Here is a 22,718-nt window from a genome sequence, read left to right on the forward strand (position 1 = left end):
GCTGCAAACGACATAGCTTGTGGCAGCTTTCCTGAGGAATCTTATCCCGTTCCCGTTGGCCAGTTCATGAGCAATGGCCTCCAGTTCAGTAATATTCTTGGGTTTGCGTGCTGCAAACACCTTCTTCAAATCCCATCAGAGATTTTCTATGGGGTTCAAGTCAGGTGACTGTGATGGCCCTGTAGAATCTTTCTGAACTTCTTCTGCAGCCAAGCCTTAGTGGAATTTGAGGTATGTTTGGGATCATTGTCCTGTTGGAAGGTCTAATGAAGCCCAAGCTTCAGCTTCACAGACGACATGACGTTTTCTCCTAGGATTTCCTGATACTTCAATGAATCCATCTCGCCTTCCACACTCTGCAGGTTTCCAGTGCCAGAGGATGCAAAGCAGCCCCGAGGATCACCAAGCCACTGCCATGCTCGACTGTGGACAGAGTGTTCTTTCTTCATTCTTCTTCCTCCAGACATACCGCTGATCCATTGTGCTGAGAAGTTCCAGTTTTGTTTCATCGCTCCACAGAACAGAATCCCAAAACTTCTGTGGCTTATTTATATGATTTTGAGTGACTTTTCTTGTGTTTTTAGGTCAGTAGTGGTATACGTCTTGGAGTTCTGGCTTGGAAACCTTCAGCGTTTAGTATGCGCTTTACTGTGCTCACTGAAACCTCAGTGCCCGTTGCCACCAAGTCTTACTGCAGGTCTTTTGCCGTCATCCGAGGGTTTCTCACAACTTTCCTTCTCAGAAATCTGCTTGCAGCCGTTGATAGCTTCCTTTTTCTGCCCTGTCCAAGTTATTTCATGCATTTTCTACCCCTAGCCAGTTCAGGTATTTCAGGTATAACGAAGCCCTTGATTAGTTGTGGATCAGGTGTGCTTGAGACGACACCTGTTTTACATATTTGTTCTGTTGTGAGGGATTTGAATAATTTTGAGACTGGAGAAATCATTACAAGTTGCATTTTCAGTTGAATTTGGGGAAACCACTTGAAACATTCATTGTGTTGAACTATTTCAATTGTTTTTGTTTTCTTTTGTTCATTGCAAACAGTTGGAATTCTGTAAATTTTGACAATAAACCCGGGATAAATAAACATAGGGATTGAATCATTTTGATTGCAGCTGTAAATGTATGTCTGTAGTTTATATAGATATGAAACAATATTAATTATGTAACTGATGAGAAATCTATAGCAAATCTAGATGTTGACAAAGCAGACTAATTTACTGAGTGTAGTGTTGAAACAAAAACTGATGCATTTGACAAGCAGTGAGCACTGAGGAGCACTGCTTCTAACTGTTTAGAGTAAACTGTCTCATTAATGTTTCTAATTATTTTTGGAAGTAAAGGTTCTCCACACCTTTGTTATCTTGACTCTTAAACTAGATATGAAAAGTGCATGGAATCATAGCATTGTTGTTTGACCATCAACAGCAGAAATGTAAATTGCACTATTAGTTTATTCTGTATTATTAAGTTAACTGATGAAATGCTCTTAAAATCACTTACAATCTCTAAAAGAATTAACCCAGTATTGGATTTGTATGTTGATTTTATTTTCACTGATACATCAGTAAAACCGTACATTTACAGAATGTTGTGTAAGAGTATGTCAGTTGTAATTGAATCTGCTTCTTTTCAAAGCATTCATGCATACACTACACAGGTCAGTACCATAATATAGGGTGTCTTCAGAACAGAGCATGTGGCACAAAACAAGCTAACACTATCAGTACAATATTTGTATATATAACTTTTAGATAATCTAGATATGGAAAAAAAAAAAAAAACATTGAGAACTTTTGTTGGGAATAAATCAGACAAAATGTTAAAGTAGGTCATATCTACACCCACGTAAATGTCAGAATCTCCAAATATATATTTACAGATTAGTATAAGATTGATTAGTGTAGATTTCATAAGTTGATATGTTTCAATTGTGCTGGTTTTGATTGTTGTGTCCCCATTTTCCACATTCTGTTCTCATCCTTCTTGTCTCTTGATTTTATTTTTTCCCCATTTGTCCTGTTATGGTCCTTGTGTCTCAAACTCTCCCATTCTTCCCTTGTTTTCTTCAGCCTCAGGGTCACGACATGTGCATTCGTCAAGGTCACAGTCCACCCCAAACTGGATGACCTGTCTCACATTCAGATACACATTAAGGGTTGGCCATATCAGAAACTAGTGCAGAAGTACTAGAATACACTTTGAGACTATACTTTGGGCCTCATAATCACACAGACATGGAACAGGTTAAAACGGTGTTTGAAGGATAGACTGTGATAAGATGATTTGGTTGCTGCTGTGTATTACCACAATATAACTGTAATCAGTGAAATATGTCTAATGACATCCAAAACTACAATGTGACAATCAGTAAACTGGTAATGGACATACTTTTTTGGCCATTATTCTACACTATGGATGTAACCGAATATGAATAGATTATTTGGAATTAACAGATAATGTGTCCTACATAATATCTACACTGATTGTTGTTGGGTGGTGGTTCTTTTTTTCTCTTTTTTTTCTCTCCTGACAGCTTCGGACTAGGTGTGTGCATCAAGAGGTGGATCCTGCAAGACTTATTTAAAAAAAAAGCATGAGGTTTCACTCTTATGTGAAGCTTTAAAATTACAGCTTGTAGGAAAATTTCTTCTGTATTTCTGTACAAAAGAGATGGCCTTGATTTGGGCTGCTTTCAGAATTATAACACTTAATCTTTGTGGTATACTCTTAAAAACATATGGTATATAATAAAGACTGGTTGGTGGATTGCTGTCTTTCCAAGAAGACAGCAATCCAGTCAATCTGGATCCAGTCAATTGTGGAGATCCAGATGCCATGCTTTCCTTTGATTCCCTGGACAATAGCAAACTAAACAGGAAAAACTGTGCCACTCTGTTACTAGGTAAGAATGTAATGAGGTAATAATGTGAGTAAAAGTACAATATTTATAATAATCCATGTGCAATTTAATGTAAACTCCTCTGGTTCATTACGTTAGTATTTGTTGAGTGACACAGTGGCTAGAGCTCTTCTGCCTGTTATGCCTTCTATGAATAGGTTATTAATGATTATATCATATAACAGTATAATGGGTTTACATGTTGCATATTAATTGACATCATAGGTGTTAAAAGCATACGTTAGTGTGCAGTGGTTTAACCCCTTAAAACACACACATAATAGCAGTTATCAATACACCAAAAAAAATGCTTTGAATGTATACATTCACTCACAGTTATCCAATCAGCCAATCAGGTGGCAACAATGCCATGCATAAAACCATGCAGATACAGGTCAAGAGCTTCAGTTAATGTTCACATGAGATATCAGAATGGGATAAAGGTGTGATCTCTGTGACTTTAACCGTGGCATGGCTGTTGGTGCCAGGTGGACTGGTTTGAGTATTTCAGAAACTGTTGATCTCCTGGGAGTTTCATACACAACAGTTTACACAGATTGGTGCGAAAAACAAACGAACAAAAAAACATCTGCAGGCTGAAACACCTTGTTGATGAGAGAGCTCAGAGGAGAATGACCAGACTGGTGTGAGCTGTCAGGGAGTCAATAGTAGCTCAAATAAGCACTCTTTAAAACCATAGTGAGCAGAAAAGCATCTCAGAATACAGAGTTCACATTTTACCCATTCTGATGTTTGATGTGAATATTAATTGAAGAACTTCACCTGTATCTGCATGATTATATGCAGTGTGCTGCTGCCAGATGATTGGATTATTGCATAAATAAGCAGGTGTACAGGTGTTCCGATTAAAGTGGACAGTGGGTGTAGTTTGCTAAATAAAACACACAGATTCTGAAAAAGTAAAGTAGGCTTATAACCATAATAGAAATGCATTAACATTCAGCCTAATAACACCACCATATTCCACAATCAGTGGTTGTGTGTGCTTTTTGCAGTTCTTCTCAAAGCAAGGCGGCTGTTTAGAGATTGCCACCTTTGGTTCATTTTCACTGTTCAATTTAATCTGTATTTTATTTTGACTGAGGCAACAATGGGGTTTGTTCAACTTGTACACACTTGTACTGTTTATTCAACAGTCAGTGTTTGTTGACAACTCTGGTGTGTAACCATTATTTCCAATCTGCTATCTCCCCTTGTTAAACATAGAACTTCCCATTCCAGATTTAGTCCCCCTTTGCCGTTATAATAACCGCCACTCTTCTGGGAAGGCTTTGCAGATTATGAAGTGTGGCTGTAATGATGTGCTGATTCAGCCACAAAAGTGAGGTTAAGCAATGATGGTGGGTGAGGGGGCCTGAGGCGTAGTCAGCATTCCATTTCTTCCCAAAGATGTTCAGTGGAGTTGAGTTCAGTGCTCTGTGCAGGCCACTCAAGTTCTTCCACACCAACCTTGGCAAACCATATCTTCATGTTCCTCACTTTGTGCACAGGAACATCGCCATGCTTTCAATGTCATGCTGCTGAACATGTTGGCTCAACTGCTACGTAATTATCAGCCTGGACAAGTTTTCCAGATATGGATGTAGACAACATCCTTGTGCTCCTTAAAAGAGTACTAGGGAGTATGAGAGTAATCGAGCTTTAAGGAGGGCTCTGTTGAGGATATGAGCTGAGTCATGTCATGCTATTAATTTGCAGAAAATCATGGATTGCTTTCTGGATGGTCACTGACTGAAATTTGTGACCAACAAGCTGTTTAGGCTGCTGTGTCTGGATCAGATTTGAAATCAGGTCTAACTCTGCCAGCTAAACACTGTGCTGGATTCAGCATTTCTGCACAGTCAGCACAATTGATGTCTGAGCCAGTCACTGGATCTTTAAGACGGTCAATATGCCCATTAATTACACAACATTATGTAGCCATTGGACCACTAGTCAGTCAAATGGTGTATTGTGTAATACACCAAGCAGATAGCACAGAGGAAGAACCTCTTAGTTTAGTTTCTGACTTTTGGAAGATCTCTGCATGCATGCACCCATGCACAAGAATGTAACCTGGTGGTTCACAACAGTTGACACCATGAGACTGAGTCATGTGAACTTTATAAATATACATATACAGGACATATAAATGCTGGCCAATCTCCTATCATTCATGAAACCACACAGATAATTGGTGAAACATCAAAACACTCATTACATCTAGCTAAACTCTTTTTGTTTTGTTTTGTCTCTATTGCAGTCTCTACTACAATACCACAAACTGACCTGGTAATTAGACTGATTCCTATCTGCATCAAGATTCCACACTATAATTCATGTGTGTTGTCATACCCATAATACCCTGAGCAAGAAAGAAACTGCTGGTCTAGGACTAGGTCACTCTCTCCATTCTCCTGTTTCAGCCCTCACTTCTGGCACTGATCCTAGACGCTATTAAAATTGAGTGCTGCTATCAACACGTCCGGCACTTTTCCACTGCCTGTGTAAACATGCAAGCGTCAGTTCCTGCTGGACCCTCGGTGGCAGGATGCTTCCACTCACTGTTTATTTCACTTTCTCTGCAACTGCTCATTAAAAAGCAGTGTTTTACAGTCTCCCAGGACGACTGACACCTGGCCTGAGCCTAATAAAAGTCATTTAGGCTGGTCATTTATTTACACCAGTGCCGCTTTCCCCTGAGCTCACTGGTCTTTGTGGGGGAGACTGACATTTACCTGAGCAGATATGAAAAAGAATACTAAATTGACTTGTATGAAAAAGTGTAGCCATAAAGCTTGAACTGCACCATGACATTGAGGAAGACAGAGCAACAGAATATCATTGAATGCCCATTTCAGTGAGACACAAGGTTTATTACTTTCCCAGCATGATCACTGTGTTAAAATGCTTCTTTTAAAAGGGTTTAATTTTACCTTTTTGGTAGAAAGAGTGGATGGACAGCAATCTCCTCCATCGTATTGGCAGTAGGCTCGGTTGTTGATCGTATCACACCAGCCATCTCCACCAAATGGCTTAGAGGAAAGATAATTAGCTTTAGAGACTATCATCTTTAAAACACAATCATCTTTATCTCCAGCAATAGCATATTTCTGTAATTTCCTGCAGCATTTTCAGTAAACATTTGTGTGATGATAGGCCACAGCTATTCAACACATTTATTTAAATCACAAATAACTGTCACCTGGGCAACATAACTGACTACAATGTTGTTGTTGTTTTTTTTTTTTTTTTTTACTTTTAGAGTCAGGGTTGTACCTGATTCCACAGGAATCCCCAGGAATAGTTGCTGAAGACTGTCATATCACAGCAAACCAGTGACTACATTTCCCATCCTGCACTGCGGCCTACAAACATGGCCGCCATGGACTGCAATTCCCAGAACACTCATTCATTCTAATCACGCGCACCTGCATCCAATCTTACCACAGTTTAAAAGGACTCTCTAGGCATTCACTCTTTGCGAAGTATTTAGTGTTGTCACCATACCAAGCGTTTGTAATATGTTCCTCATTTTGTTTCATGTTCATTGATCTTGTTTCTTGTTCTCGTTTCTTGCCTTGCCTAGTTTATACCTGCTTGCAGATCATCTGACCCATTGCCTGTTGTTTGACCACGCTATTGTCTCATGATTTGGATTTGTCTGCCTGCTTCTCCTTATTAAAAGCTCTTATCTGCACTTGCATCCGTCCTAACCCTCATTACGTGGAATACGTGACAAGGACTTTTTTTTACATGAACCACTAGGGCTATCTATCCATCCATCCATCCGTCCATCTTCTATACCGCTTATCCTTCCTTCAGGGTCACGGGGAACCCTGGAGCCTATCATGCCAATCAGCCTACCATGCATGACTTTGGACTGGGGGAGGAAACCGGAGTAAGCCATATATAATAACCACAATATATTAGTGTACTGCTCAATATGTGCTTGATTCTTTGTCTTCTGATCTTTATATTAGTCAGAAGTATGAAACATTATATTTCATAATATTACATTTTAATTTAAATTGAATGAAACAGCTGATAGTACAGGCAGTGTGTTGGTGTAGTGGGTAGTGTTTCTCCCCTTGGCTGCATAAGCTTCCTCCGGGTTCTCCGGTTTCCTCCCACCGCCTAAAAACATGCCAGTAGGTGGACTGGCAAAGATAAATTGCTCCTACGTGTGTAAGAGTGTGTGAATGTGTGTGCATAGTTCTACAGTCATTTAAAATAAATAAGTACACCCCAATGAAATTGTTGGCTTTTTTGACGTATTTGGACAAGCAAATATTTGATAATCTTTGAAACAGTGCCTATTAATAAAGTTGATACTTGAACAAAACCACAAGGAAAAATGAGCTTTTCAATCGTTTATTCAACAGAAATATAAATAAGTGATATTTTTCTGTGGAAAAAGTAAGTAGACCCTTGGTCTCAGAAGCTAGTATTGCCCCCTTTAGCAGGAAGAATTTCTTGTAGGCGTTTTGCATAATTGTCCAAGATGTTTGAGGGTTTTCTTGCATGTACTGTCCATTTCAAATCCCCCCACAACATTTCAGTGGGATTCAAATCTGGATTTGATTAGGCCATTCCATAACCCTCCATTTCTTCTGTTTGAGCCATTCCTTGTTAGATTTGCTAGTGTGCTGAGGATCATTATCCTGTTGAAAGGTCCACTTCTGGTTCAACTTTAATTCAAATCTCTTTTATATGATGCAGAATTCATCAGTGAATGCAAGTTGTCCAGTCCCTGATGCAGCAAAGCAACCCCAAATGATGACATTTCCACCACTGTGCTTCACAGTTGGTATGAGGTGCTTCTCCTGAAAAGCTGTCTTTGGTCTGCACCAAACATGTCTGCTGTTACTGTGGCCAAACTACTCTATCTTTGATTTGTCTGTCCAGAGCACATTATTCCAAAAGGCCTGGTCTTTTGGCAAACTGTAGTCTTGTAAAGGCTTTTTCCTGGCACACCTCCCATGCAGGTCAAATTTGTTCGATCTCTTTCTGATTGTAGAAGTGTTCACTTTGACACCAACAGTTGCAAGACTTACTAGTAGTTCCTGTCATTAAATTTTGGGGGTTTTGGATGCTTCTTTTGGCATCAGACGGTCTGCTCTTGGGCTGAATTTGCTGGGACGGACAGTCCTGGACAAATTGGCAGGCGTTTGAAATCTGTGCCATTTGGAGATTATTTTTCTCACAGTGGAATGGCATATTTCAAATAATTTGGAGATCTTTTTAAATCCCTTGCCAAACTCATAGGCATCCACAACCTTTTTATGAAGGCCTTACAGAACTCTTTACATATTGGCATGATTACACTACACACCTCAATAACAAAGGGAACACCAGACACTAGATTTGAGATGGGTATACATAAGACAGGTTCCACCTGCACTCCCTAAGCAGGTTCAATCTTGAACATCTGATTCGAATTTTATGGATTTCAAGGTGTGATAAATGTAGGGGTGTACTTACTTTTTCCATGTGACTGATATGTTTTTTGTTAAATTAGATTGTGAAAATTAGATTGTATCACCTTTATTAATAGGCACTGTTTCAAAGAAGATCAAATATTTGTTTGTCCAAATATGCCAAAAAAGCCAACCATTTCCATGGGGTGTACTTATTTTTTCACATGACTATACGTGATGAACTGGCATACCATCCAGGGTATATCTGTACCTCATGCACATTGTTCCTACGATAACCTCCAGATCTACTGTAACCCTGACTAAGATAAAGCGATTACTAAAAGAGACTGAGTGAGTGAAACTGAAAGTACAGCAAGTAAGCCCTTTGATGTAGGTTTCCATATCATATAATTGGAGGTAAAGACCATTTCTTCATTACTAAACTGAGATATATGTTCTTGTTTACACTGGTTAATTATATGACTAAAAATTTTAATAAAAACGTGAACTCTAAGTCATTATGAAAATATCACCGTGCTGCACTGTGCTTACTCGGGTCTTAAAGAGCAGTTGATTCAACTGAATATTGTGGTAGAGTGCCTAACCCCACCTCTTACAACTACCTATAACAAGGTGTGCTATGATCATGAAAGCAAAGTTCCACTATACAGGGTGGCCAGTTCAGCCACTATCATCCCTGCTTCAAAAGCAAAATATTAGCAATAACTTATAATTGAATGCTACCCTTTTTTTAACCTCCCACCACTTTCCTGCTAGACACTTTTCAACAACAAATCAACTATGTCAACTCCTCATGTTACACCTTGTTTTCAGGAGGACAGCAAGAGAAGGAGAGAGAGTGAAGAGTGAGTGAGGGAGGTATGTGTCTTCTTCCCCCTGATGTGTCATTTCTTGAATGTGTGCATTTGAAAGATAAATGTGTATATTCCAAGGAAGGTGAAAGTTCCAGACCACAGGGATAGAGCAGAATCACTGAGAAAACTCTCGGAGGGGGGTCTTGTCTAAATCTGAACTACTCCCCAAGCTTGGACCAGTGCCCTCGCTGCATGCAGAATTTTTGGTAGTCATCCTTGGAGTTTTCCCCAAAAGGTTTTTAAGCTTACCGTCTTATTCTCATGAAATCTCTACAATGAGCTCTTATACTTTCTTAGTAAAAGGTCTCCACAATTAGACTGACAATACTTTTCTCTTTTATTTTTTTGTTTATTCCATTTGACAGAAAAAAAAGTGTAGGTTTATTAATGTGGGTGGACCAAAGATGTGTCTAACGAAATCATTCAGCTTGGAAATCCTTGGTGCATCATCCAAGTGAAGATACATAATGATACATGATATATAAATAATAAGTAAGATTTTACTAGAAAACTACTAGCATCTGTTTCTGAGCCAACTGAATGTCATAGGTGTAAGTCCATAGTCTGAATATATAGAAAATGACTTTACAACTAATACCTCAATTGCCAGATTCTTAATGGTCTTGAGAAAGCAGATCACAGGACAGCCTTTGTGCATTTTGTGATTTTACCAGGAACTTTCCACTACAAAATTTAATACTTGCTTTGTTTCAAGGCTCAAGTTTAATGCCTATGGTGGTGCTTTATTTAACAGCTAACACATGAAGCCATTCAAGATTCTTATTAAGCTATTCTATTTTGTTCCAAGAGAAAATCCTACAATTAAATTTGAATGTACTGTATGAACTTCAGGATGAGAAGTGTGGAAAGTATACTTAAAATCTAGTATTTATAGATGTGGGCACCTGGGTGGTCCTTCACTTATTACTTCAATAGTACCTGTCAAAAAATTATGGACTAATCTAGCTAGTTTCGCTTATCATGGTATATTAACTGCTCTGCCATAAGCTTGGGTGTTTTTGTACGTTCGTAACCTGTGCCATGATATATACATATATATATATATCATAATATACTTCTTGGACAATATCAGAAAGCTCAGTTTGTTCCTTGTTCACCAGGGGTTTATGATAATAGTTTTAAGACCCCAAAATATTTATGTAATTAATAGAATTTTCTTAATTTTAAGTGTTCTTGTGTGGTATGGCCTGGCAGTCAGTAGTGTGACTTCTTAAAGCAAATCAAGGCAAACAGGTTTAGTAGTTCAGGCTTAAACAAATTCCAATGATAAATAAATCCAGATAGTAAAGGGCAAGGCATTTCTCAACTAATGTATATAAAGCCAAGCACTGAAACTTTTCAATATTTTACAAAGAGTATGCAATAATCTCACAGTAAGTTCTAATATAGTCTTATTATCAACAGAACCTTGCTTACTGAAGTAGAAGGACGTGAACACAAGAAAACACATGGCACAGCTGGAAGGCTGACCTAGATTTTAAGCTGTAGGTCTAAAAAATGCTTTAAAAGTATGAACACTTTAGAGCAAAAATAAATCTGATTGAAAAGAATCTGCCACAACAGACCATGTTTCTCATTCATTGCCTCTGAAAAGATATAAAGCACTGTAACTCGGTATTTTCCATGCCTGGAAAACTGAACAGGTGCTAACTAGTTTCCTAAATAGTTCAAGACTACTTTCAAGAAAACACTGTCAATGGCAACACTTTTTGATTTGTAGAAAAACTGTCAGTTAACTTGGCAAACCAGTGTCATACTGTATCATATCCTAAACCAGGTTTTCACTCTACATATACTTTCCACTTCCATGTCAGTGGCCAGGAAAGTGAGAGGCAAAATTGCCATGAACTGTGTTACACTTAACAGACAAAATTACACATTACCATCTATTTCTTTCATCTTTTGTCATGGAAGCAGGCATGCTAATCTCATCATTGCATAGTGACGGAATTAATAAGGCCATTACAATAAGCCTGAACATTTGACCCACATGCATGCCATTCAGATCATATGTTTAACTTGGCATCTAAGCACTGAGCTTGTCAGTAGCCATCTAAAGGGTTAGTAATCAGAAAGGCTACAAATGGAATTCCATGGATTGTGGGTGGAAAGAGAGAGAAGGTGTTTATACTTACATATAAACCACATTTAGAGAACCACAATTGTTTTCATTGTTTCTGATGGAGTGGCCTCCTCTGACATGCAGTCAGTCTGGGAGCTAAGTATTACTGTCATTAGCACAGACTGCAGGAAAATAACCACTGAATGGTACCATTATATATGGACATATAAGATTCTATCTAATCTATTTTGCAAAAGTAAATTAATTTTATACATATATTATTTACATACCATAATATATGTGAAAATGTTAATGCCAAAATATTGCTTAAAGCATAAAAAATGTGAGGTTTTAACTGCTTGACCATATTGGGGACCAAAACCTATTAATAGCCACCTGAAGAACTGTTGCTGTTCTGTTTATACTTACAGTATAAGAGAAAATACCAGTAAGAACAAAAGAAGAACCTCTAATAAGAGATTTTTGTTTAGAGCAAAAGCAAGTGTTTTCTCCAGTTGTTTGAGTGGAAACTTTAATTTAAATTTAACTGCAATGTTTATTTTATACAATCATATTTGGTCCGTTTGGGGAGGTTTTACTCATTCTTTAGGGCAGTGTACATGAGGCACTATAAACCAACTATATACAGAATTGTAGCTGATGTCTGTGCACACGGTTTAACTTTCTCTGTCTTGGCCAAGTCCCACTGAACACATTATTGGCTCTCAAAAATAAAACAATCAACCCCAGCCTTATCGCTCACGACTGATGATGGAGTTCTCCAGGCCTCCACTTTGAGCTGGTAGAACTCAATCAAAGTACTTGTTCTTTTCCAGCTGAAAAGGAGCAGATGTGGACCCTAACATAGTTTATCAAATTTTCCGTGGCACACTTGACATATCGGGCCAGTAAACACTGAGATGAGATCCAACTGAAAATCTCTTCAAAATGAAACATCATGAAAACATGAATAACCGAGATAGGTATTTTGCTCGAAACTCATAACATCAGAACTCCGGAAAGAGTCATTATATAAATGATAACTGTTCTGGTGTTTTGCAGACCTTGCCTAACAAAGTTTGTTTACAGTAGGCAATGCGGATTGTGGCTCAATACTTAACAAAACTCTAAATAAGACTCACCTCACATGACTGAATGCAGTGGATCTGTTCAGGATTGGGATGCCATTTCATTGTGCCTGTACATACAACGCTCTACACATACAAACACACACAGATGCACATCCACAAAGATAAAAAGACAAAGATCATGTCATTATCCATTCTTGTTATTGTGACTTTATATAACTGTATGAACAGATTCAAATCATCTTTAGTAGTTTCCTTCCAGCTGAGGCCACCCTGTATTAACTGTACATAGCAAGGACATAAAATTCTAAAAAGAATGAAACTATAAAATATATAGAAAACACTATTTTAAATCACTGACATTCTGTTGTTTGGACAAACATTTTATTGACATGACACAGAACAGCCATTCATAGCCATGTATGGAAATCAGATCTGTTCCTAACATAGTTTTGACATCGAAATCCTGGAAATCAGTACCTTATCTTCTTATCTTAGCATGGCCTTTACTCCAACGCTCTTACCCAATCTGCAAAAGTTTTGGATAACGTTCCTGGAAAGCACACTTTATGTAAGGGTGCTGAAGTATGGATGTAAACAGTGGGGAAAAAGCCTGATACCTTGAGAGACTTGAGTGCTTGGTGTGTGGTATTTTAATTGTCTTCTGTATAAACATTTCCACCAAAATCATCAGTTACAAATTGGTATGGAGACAAGTAGATGAAATTGGCCTTTAAAAGAGGAATTGAGAAGTAATTTTAGAGTAAAAAAAAAAAAAAAGAAAACTGGGCCAACCTATCATTCAGCTATATTAATAATATGACAATTTGGTTCAGGTTGACTCAGACTGTGGTACAAGGTCAAATGTTCAAATTCATAACTTGCTTTCAATCCTGAACCATGTCGACTAATGTAGAAACCCCTCTTCTGGAAAAGCAGTTTTAAGTCGTTTAACATCTCAAATATTCAAAGTTTATTTGTCAAGGCTCAAACTTGATTGTGTGTGATGTGTTTTCCTTTCACAAGTGGAGAGCATGCAATGTTATCAGGCAGGAGAGTCAAGCTGAGGATGAAAAACCTGGTCCCAAATTATTGATATGGTGAGAGCCGATTCATGTGTTGTATACGTAGTGTTTGGCAGCCCTTGATTTGTTAATCAAATCAATTATTTGGTGGGAAAAAATGAGACTCCTGTGGTCATCAGCACCCCATCACACCTGGCTTCAATTCATAGATTGTTGCTTAGATGCTAGTTGTATTTGGCTCGCAATGCTAAGAAAATGTTGTCAAATGGTCAAAATAGTATGACCAAAAAGAAGTACAAAAAAGTTTACATAAAGGTTTACATGAAGGACATGAAGACTGCTACTGAAATTGGATTTCAGGGTAAAACAGCAAACGGTTCCAAAAAGCAAACTACTTCACCTGAATCCTGGTGGGAATGACCCAGTGTTTGAGTGTATCAGCTGTAGAGTTTTTGGGCAACAGCACAGGGTCACTCAAGGGTACGACACATACTGGATAGCAGACTGCACCTGCCATGACACAAAGCAAGGCTTCATTTTAATCTGTTGAAAATATTCATGTGAACACACTGGGACAAAAAAATAAACATGGCCAGAACCAGATTCGGACTGGATCTGTGCTATGAAAGCTTGGCTGTCATTTCTAACATGTGAGACCTGACCAGTAGATCATTTATTATCCTACAAGGTGTAGGAATGCTTAGCAGGTAGCACTGCCACATCACAGCTCTAGAGTATCCAGTTTGATCCTGAGCTCAGGTTACTGTCCGTGCAGAATTTTGTATGTTCTCCCCATGTCCGCAAAAGTTTCCTCTGGGTTCTCCAGTTTCCTCCTTAAATCATAATGGTATGTGGAATGGCTAAGTAAAAAATTGCCCCTAGTTGTGAATTAGCATAAAATTGTGTATTCATGTTGCCCTGTGATGGACTGGCATCCCATCCAGGGTGTATTGCCATCTTGCACCCAATGTTCCAACGAAAAGGTTCCGGATGCACTGTGGCATGTTACTGAAGACTATACTTACTTCCTGACTATACTACATGCTTCCTTTGAAATACTGAATTAAAGTTAGGCAACAAATTATACTGTCACAGTAATTATGTGAAACAATCTGGTTCAATTATTCATTCATTCATGTTCAGTAACCATTTTACTCTGGTAAGGGTGGATCCAGAACCTATCTTAGGAACACTGGGAACATGCACAAGAAATTCCACACAGGCCGTGACCTGAGCTCAGGATCGAATGGAGGCCCCTGCAGCTGTGAGGCGGCAGTCATACCAACTGCACCACCATGATTCATTGCTTCAATTATTAACATAAACACAAATAAACAGGTCACATACCTGATGCTATAATATGTTTAATATTGAGCTGTACTTTGTTGTAATATGTTACTACTGATACTAAATTACATACACTTGCAATTTGGAAATTTTATACATATACCTGTTTAAGTTTTTTATTGCACATCAAAATTAGAACTGCAACAGTAAAATGTAATAGTGGTAACTAGAATAAAACTGAAATGGTGATTTAAAAAAAATAATAATAATAATTAATCATATTGTGGCAACATGCAGACATGTTTAAATCCTCACCAATGCCATAACCCTCATCACAGGTATACTCCACCATGTTAAGCTCCAGAGGGACCTGGCACAATCCTCCCATTGTCTTACACATTGAGAAGTCTTCAGTCCACTGCCCATCTTTTGTGCAGCGAATCGAGTACTAAAGTGATAACACAAGAGGAATAGTTTGGAATTTATTATGTTCACTCATCAAGCTGAGCTGCAAAATACCCCAATAAATTCTAGTTCAATTTTATTGTATTGTCTACATTGTCTGTCTACTGTAATGTCTACTGATGTGCTACACCAGTAATGTGAAGTGTGCAAGAATTGTTTGACACAATGAGTGAAAGTGGGAAAAACTGCACTATTAAGACAATTTTACCCTCTCAGTAGGGACAGGGCAGTGTAGAGTGCACACACTATCATAGTCCTGGTGGTTGGTACACGTGTACATGCCCTCAAACATGGCAGGCAGAGCAGGGCATGAGACAGGGGAACAGCCACCCGTCTGCCATCTGCCACCATCTAAACACTCCAGCTTCAGAAACCTCCTACACACACACACACACACACACACACACGTTACAATGATAATGGACACTTTTCCACTGACCTGTGCAGGACTGCTTCTTTTGGCATTCTATTTGAACTTAACCCTAATCTGAATCTCTGAAGAGAAAATATTTTAGCCCTTAATTTAGCATTTAAAAGTACTTTATGGTTTTAAAGCATGTATGGAAACTAACACAATAGACTAAACATAAATCTACATATTTTCCTATTACTGTGGATCATTTGCAACATAACGTGCACACAGACAGGATTGCGTGTGGACTGTTATAATTTGCCATCTGCTTATATTCCAAACTACTCAACTCCCCAATTAAAATGCTTCCAACTCAATGAACAATGTACCCTTTACCACAATGAACATTATGGGATAGATTACAAGAGAGATTCAAATTCACACATCAAAAAAATTTGGTAGGGCTCACTAATCACCAAGTCCTGACTGTAGAACTGTTTAAAGGGTAGGAACACACAGAAGCAATAACATCAGCTATGATATACTCTCATAATGGAATGCCTTTTAGAGTAAATGTGTCAAAGGTATTAATAAACAAGAGCATTTAAAACCATTTATTAGACCTGCTGGCCATGACTTGCAGCATGAATGGGCAATTAAAAGGGCTTTAGAGGTGTTCACATATTTTAACAGCCAGTTTAATTAGCCATAAAGCCATGGCAGGTGTAAATACTGGCCTCCCCTGACCTTGTTAAATGGTGATAAGCTGCACTGTGTAATCCAATTGGTATATGATTAGCCAGTTTGTACAAAAATGATGTTACTGGAGATATACAGATAAGAGTCTTGATCATATTTAAACTAAATGGCCCACATAAATTAGGTAGAATGTCATTCAGTTTATACCATTTGCCAATCCAACAGCTTCAAAATCCAGTGTAGAATCCTTGTAGATCTGGAAAAGGTAGCACCTGCACAAACATGTGAATGTGAAAAATGCTACACAGAAGTACTCACTTCCTTGGCTTTTTGGTCAGGGTACCCGTAATGTAGTATCCGGGGTTGCATTTGTAGCGACACACGGTACCCACGTCATGCCTCCTGCCATCGCACTGTGGCACCAAGAGCTTAGCATTGGGTACAGCAGGTGGACCCAGACACTCAATCTTACAATATGCTTCAGGGAACGACCACAGTCCATCCTCAAGACAGGCCAATGTGTTGCTCTCACCTTTAGTAAAATTAAACATCACAACTGAATATCACATCTGGAAGCAGGGAAATTAAAAAGGTATACAGAAAACCTGGAATGTTATGCTAGAAATTCAACGTCAGACAAATAACAGATTAATTTCAGCATGAAATTGTTTACAACACTATTTTCTTCAAACATTAATAAATGCAGCGGAATCTAGTTTTGTACTTTAAATTAAAATATATTTGGGTTTTTACACCATAATGTGAACACGCAATGCAAGCACATCAGAAGGTGAGGAATATGACTTAATGAGAGATGGAAATCCAAATCTGTTTTCTCTAAAATTTAATGAAGGACAACAGAACCTCATGGTAACTTGTACCTTATGTGGGATACACGCCTGAAACATGCCTGAAGCCATATGATGCTGGTAAGGTAAAAAAACACAAACTAATTAGAATGTATGAAAAGTTCTAAAGCAATTTTACTGGTCAATAAAAATATAATGAATCTCTTGTTTCCAAAAAAAAAAAAAAAACCTTATAAGGTGTACAAAGCGGAAGCACACTATGTAGTTCTGACTGAATTCATCAGCACCAAACATGGGTGCTAATGGTCCAATTTACTTTTGCAACATATGCAAAAGCACCAGCTAGAAACCCAAAAACCATCAACCTGTTAATTTCTCAAAACAATTGACATTAATATCATAAACAGATTTCAAAACCCTAAGATAACTGGCGGAGCAAATGTTGTTTATAAACATTCAGAGCAGATTCTTTTCTGGGTTGAAGTAGTAACATCAGAAACACAACATAGTATAGTCCAGCAGTTCTAAGTATACTGTCATATTGGTTTAAACTAAAGCTGCACCAAAACTAAATTTCTCAGCCGATACTGATAACCGATTATTCAGAGTGATATCGGCCGATACCGATAGTTCTGCCTTTTATACCTTCTTTTAAATGAATAATAATTAATTCCACAATTCTGAAAGAAATGCAAATAAAAACTTTATTCTCTCCATTTCAACAAGTTGTTTCACAGTAACTGGTCTCATAAACATTAACACATTACTCTAATTAACATTAACACATGAACTCAATTCTGAAGATTAAAGTAAGATTATTAATTTATTGAATGTTATTAATTTATATTAACATTGACTGAATTGTAAAAAACCTCCTGTTAGTCTCACATTCACTCTCCACAAACACAAGCATTTCTACTTCATCACTGAATATCAAACTGGTAATATATAATATCAACTTTTTATATATTAACATTCACTGGATATGAAATATACTACCCTACAAATATATTTTTCTGTGCAATATATATTACTTTCTTGTCAACTCATCTTCATTTAAATCTTTCAGCGGTGTACTGGCCCTTTAATTCAGTGCGAGTAGCACAACAAAAACTAAAATTGGACTCGACGCTGAAACTCCCGCTTCACTGCTACAGCATCCGGTGTAAAATTTGATAAGTGCAGAGATTACAGAGATTACAAACTGCAGTTCTGTCGTCATTCCACACAAGAGACGTCTTCTTTACACACAGCACGAATCCGATGTGTTTTCCCGCCCTCTTTTGATTGACAGGATATAATCGGCCCTGATCATCGGATGTTTTTAAACTATCGGCCATAGCCTTTATTGGCCAATACCGATTATTGGCCGATACATCGGTGCATCTCGAGTTTAAACATTTGGTCCTTTCAGTATACCAGCCAAAAATTAAAAACACATTTAATCTATAAGAAAAGTAGTTTTAAAAGGCTACAATCTGAAAACACATATACTCAGCAAAAAAGAAACATCCCTTTTTCAGGAGACTGTATTTAAAATTTTGTAAAATCCAAATAAGCTTTACAGATCTTTATTGGAAAGGGTTTCAACAATGTTTTTCATGCTTGTTCAATGAAACATAAGCAAATATTGCACATGCCTCTGTGGAACTGTCCTTAAGACACAAACAATTTACAGGCGGTAGGCAATTAAGGTCACAGTTATAACTTCGGTCAACAAGTTAGGACACTAAAGAGACCTTTCTACTGACTCTGAAAAACACCAGCAGAAAGATGTCTAGGGTGCCTGCTCACCTGCGTGAACATGCCATAGACCTGCTGCAGGGAGGCATGAGGACTGCAGATGTGTTCAGAGCAATAAACTGCAATGTCTGTAATGTACGATGCCTAAGACAGTGCTACAGGGAGACAAGAAGGACAGCTGATCTTCCTTGCAGTGGAAAATTACATGTAAACATGTGTCCCTCCAGATGTGATCAAGAACTTGAAAATGCCTTGGTGGAAGAGTGGAGGAACATCTCACAGCAAGAACTGACAAATCTGGTGCAGTCCATGAGGATGAGATGCTCTGTAGTACTTAAAGCAGCTGATGGCCACCAGATACTGACTGTTAATTTTGATATTGACCCCCCCTTTGTTCAGGGACTCATTATTCCATTTCTGTTCATCAAATGTCTGTGAAACTTCAGTTTATGTCTCAGTTCTTGAATGTTTTAATATTAATGCAAATATTAAGAAATTTGCTGTAAATAAAAGCAGTTGAATGCAAGAGGACATTAAATTTTTTTTGCTGGGTATATATAGCAGTGCTCATTCTGCTAGCTATTACTGATCTAGGGTGAGCTTCCAGAACATTCATAAGCTTGGAGGATACCTTTCTCTTCCTGAAACCCTTTCTAACTAATGAATTACGTTCAGAAATTAATGAGTAACCTGATCCATTTGAATTTATTCACTAAATTCACTTCTTTATTTCAAACTTGCAAGCAGTTCTAACTCTAAATTGCAGAGGCTGCTAATTTCAGTATACTGATCCAAATTAAACAAAATTTATTCAGGCAATTAGTAATGCTTATTCTTATTGCCATAGCTTTTTGCACTCTTTTTAATTGTTGTACACACTACAGGCTGAACATATATTTGGTTAGTCAAGCTTTTTGTGAACAGTTTTTTTCTTAGGTAAAGGAGCAGACAGAGGGATCACAGGCATAGAGTGTTATGTTGAACTGGGATCATTGCATGCTGCCCCAACCCCCCCCCCCCCCCATTTATTGTAGCTTTAGGAATACAATTGCCACAAACAGTTTTGTCTCCATCAGTGAACAATGGAGAAGTTCAACCAAACAGACATCATGTAAAAACTGCAATCAATTTTCCTTGTGACACAACTGCACTATTTGACCATGTAGTATTAGCACATTTATAAAAGGGATTTATTTATAATTGTACTATCCGGTGGCACCCAGATTAGGATAGGTTCCCTTTTAAGTCTGGTTCCTCATATCGTCTCAAGAAGTCTTTCCTTGCAACCGTTGTCTCTGGCTTACTCATTAGGGATATATTCATACATTTAAAATCTATATCCTGAATTTATATATTTCTGTAAAGCTGCTTTGGGACAATGTCAATTGTTTAAAGCGCTATACAAATAAAAGTGAACATAATACATAAAATATAAAGGCATAAAACATTATTAGTCATTTGTATGATTTGATAAAGTTTGATTATGAGGAAGTACTGTTACGTCACCATGTGGGAGGCAAGCGCAGGCCGAGCAGTGACAGAAAGGTGAGGCTAGCGTGAAGCGCAAAGCACACAGTCCGAAGCAATAGAGAGAATCCAAGACGAGATCTGGGAATCGTAAGTCATAAACGAGGCTAGAGTCCTTAAACCAAGAAAGTCCGAAGTGTAGTAGGAAGCTTGGTAACTTGCTCACGTTTGGGGAAAACTGAGCGTTACTTCGTGCCACGCTGTCGTTAACAAGGTCTTAAATAACCTTGGGTGGGGCACAGGTGTTGGCACTCAGTACTCCGGCGAACTTGAGTGTGGGCGTGGCTGGGATATGTAGTCCACGCCGGCTCGGTGGCCGCGAGTTCGCCGTGGTGTAACAGAGCCCCCCCCCCAAAGGGCTCACTCCGGGAGCCGAACTCCTCCGAGGCCGTCCTGTCCTCCGGGGTGCCGGTCTTTCTGGATGAGCCACATGGAAGTTGTCGCGCAAGCTTGCGTCCAGAATATCCCGGGATGGGATCCAACACTGATCCTCTGGGCCGTAACCCTCGCAATCCACCAGATACTCAAGTCCCCCTCTCCTGCGTCTGGAGTCCATGATCTCCCGGATGGCCCTCGATCTCTAACGGGTCTGGTGGGGCTAAGGGGCCTGATGTCACCGGCTTGAGGAGGGAGACGTGGAATGAGGGGGCAATGCGGCTGTGTTTGGGGAGGTCTAGGCGGTAAGTGACCTCGTTTACCCGTTTCAGGATTCGGAAAGGCCCGGCATACTTTGGTCCTAGGTTGCTGCCCGAGAGAGGTGCCTTGAAGTTCCTCGTTGAAAGCCACACCCTGTCCCCGGGCTGATAATCGGGGTGAGTCCCGCGGCGCCTGTCCGCCTTTCGTTTGGCAGTGCGGTAGGCCCGTACCAGCTGTTGATGGGCGCATTCCCAGACCTGCTCGCTGCGGCGAAACCACTTGTCCACTGCCGGGGAGTCAGTGGTGGCGGCGTTCCAGGGGAATAGCTGTGGCTGATAACCCAAGACACACTGGAACGGGGTTAGCTGGGTGGCGGAATGTCGCAGTGAGTTCTGGGCTTACTCTGCCCACGGGAGGAAGTGACTCCAATCCTCTGGGCTGGTGGCGCAGAAGGTTCGGAGGAACCGGTGGATCTCCTGATTGGCCCTCTCTGCCTGTCCGTTGGCTTGCGGGTGGTAGCCGGAGGTGAGGTTAACGGAGACCCCTAGCTTCTCCATGAAGCTGGCCCAGACTCGAGATGTGAACTGGGGGCCCCTGTCGCTCACGATTTCTTCTGGGATGCCGAAGTAGCGGAACACATGCTGGAACAACAGGTCGGCCATGGCGAAGGCAGAGGGAAGGGCCGGCAGTGGAATCAGGTGCAGGGACTTAGAAAATCGGTCCATGACCACTAGTATAGCCGTGTTGCCTTGTGATTCCGGCAGGTCTGTTAGGAAGTCCAGGGCCAGATGGGACCACGGACGTGCGGGTATGGGAAGTGGTACCAATTTCCCGACGGGTAAGGCACGGAGCGTCATTGAGTGGGCACAGGTGGAGCAGGATGACACGATACGCTGTACCTCCCTGGGCATGTGGGGCCACCAATGTTATATTATATATTATTATAATAAAAGCATTTTATAAGTGCGTTGGGCCCCCGGGTGTCCCGTCGCTCGCGTCGTGTGAGCCCAGGTGACAAGCTCCACGCGGTAACGTTCTGGCACGAATTGCTTCCCTGGGGGACAAGCTGCTGGGATTCATGACCTGGGGAGGCGAGATAGGGCTTGGTCCAGGGCCCACTCGATGGTGCCCACAATGGAGGAGGGGGGTACGATGTACTTCTCCTGATCTGCCAAGCCCTCAGGAGAGTTGATGCGGGACAAAGCATCAGCCTTTGTGTTCTTAGTCCCTGGCCTGTATGACAAGGTGAATTGGAACTGGGAGAAGAACAAAGACCAGCGTGCTTGGCGGGGTGTGAGCTGCTTAGTCGTCCTCAGGTACTCGAGGTTCTTGTGATCAGTGTAGATCATGAATGGGTGGTCGGCACCCTCCAACCAGTGTCTCCACTCCTCAAGGGCCAATTTGACGGCCAGGAGCTCCCGGTTCCCCACATCATAATTACGCTCCGTCGGGGACAGTTTTCGCGGGAAGAAGGCCACAGGGTGCAGCTTGGGTCTGTCCCCGAACCTCTGAGACAGGATGGCCCCCACTCCCGTCTCAGATGCGTCGACCTCCACGACGAATGGTCTGGAGGGGTCCGGGTGTCGGAGGATGGGGGCAGTGGTAAACGCCCGCTTAAGCCTCTCCAGGGCCCCCTGGGCGTGAGAGGTCCAGGGGAGGCGCCGAGGTTTCCCCTTTAGGAGGGACATCAGGGGTTGTGCGATCTTGCTAAAATCTCGGATGAACCGCCGATAAAAGTTCACAAAGCCCAGGAAGCGTTGCAGCTCCTTGATGGTTCGGGGCGTGGGCCACTCGACCACCGCCC

General features: G+C 40.1%; 1 protein-coding gene across 1 annotated transcript in view; it reads right to left on the reverse strand.

Moving 5' to 3' along the window:
- Positions 1–1,531: 1,531 nt before the first annotated feature.
- The window catches only part of pappa2 (pappalysin 2), a 97,456-nt gene continuing 76,269 nt past the window's right edge, over positions 1,532–22,718 (reverse strand). Inside the window, exons 17-23 of the mRNA XM_053627979.1 lie at positions 16,518–16,731; positions 15,357–15,525; positions 14,999–15,131; positions 13,797–13,906; positions 12,426–12,497; positions 5,842–5,940; positions 1,532–2,133 (exon numbers count right to left, since the gene is read on the reverse strand). Of these exons, the coding sequence (XP_053483954.1) occupies positions 2,026–2,133; positions 5,842–5,940; positions 12,426–12,497; positions 13,797–13,906; positions 14,999–15,131; positions 15,357–15,525; positions 16,518–16,731 (905 nt within the window). The 3' untranslated portion in view covers positions 1,532–2,025. The remainder of the gene's footprint in view (positions 2,134–5,841; positions 5,941–12,425; positions 12,498–13,796; positions 13,907–14,998; positions 15,132–15,356; positions 15,526–16,517; positions 16,732–22,718) is intronic.

The sequence above is a fragment of the Ictalurus furcatus genome, chromosome 7 (assembly GCF_023375685.1).
Source record: "Ictalurus furcatus strain D&B chromosome 7, Billie_1.0, whole genome shotgun sequence".
In the NCBI taxonomy this organism is placed as follows: domain Eukaryota; kingdom Metazoa; phylum Chordata; class Actinopteri; order Siluriformes; family Ictaluridae; genus Ictalurus; species Ictalurus furcatus.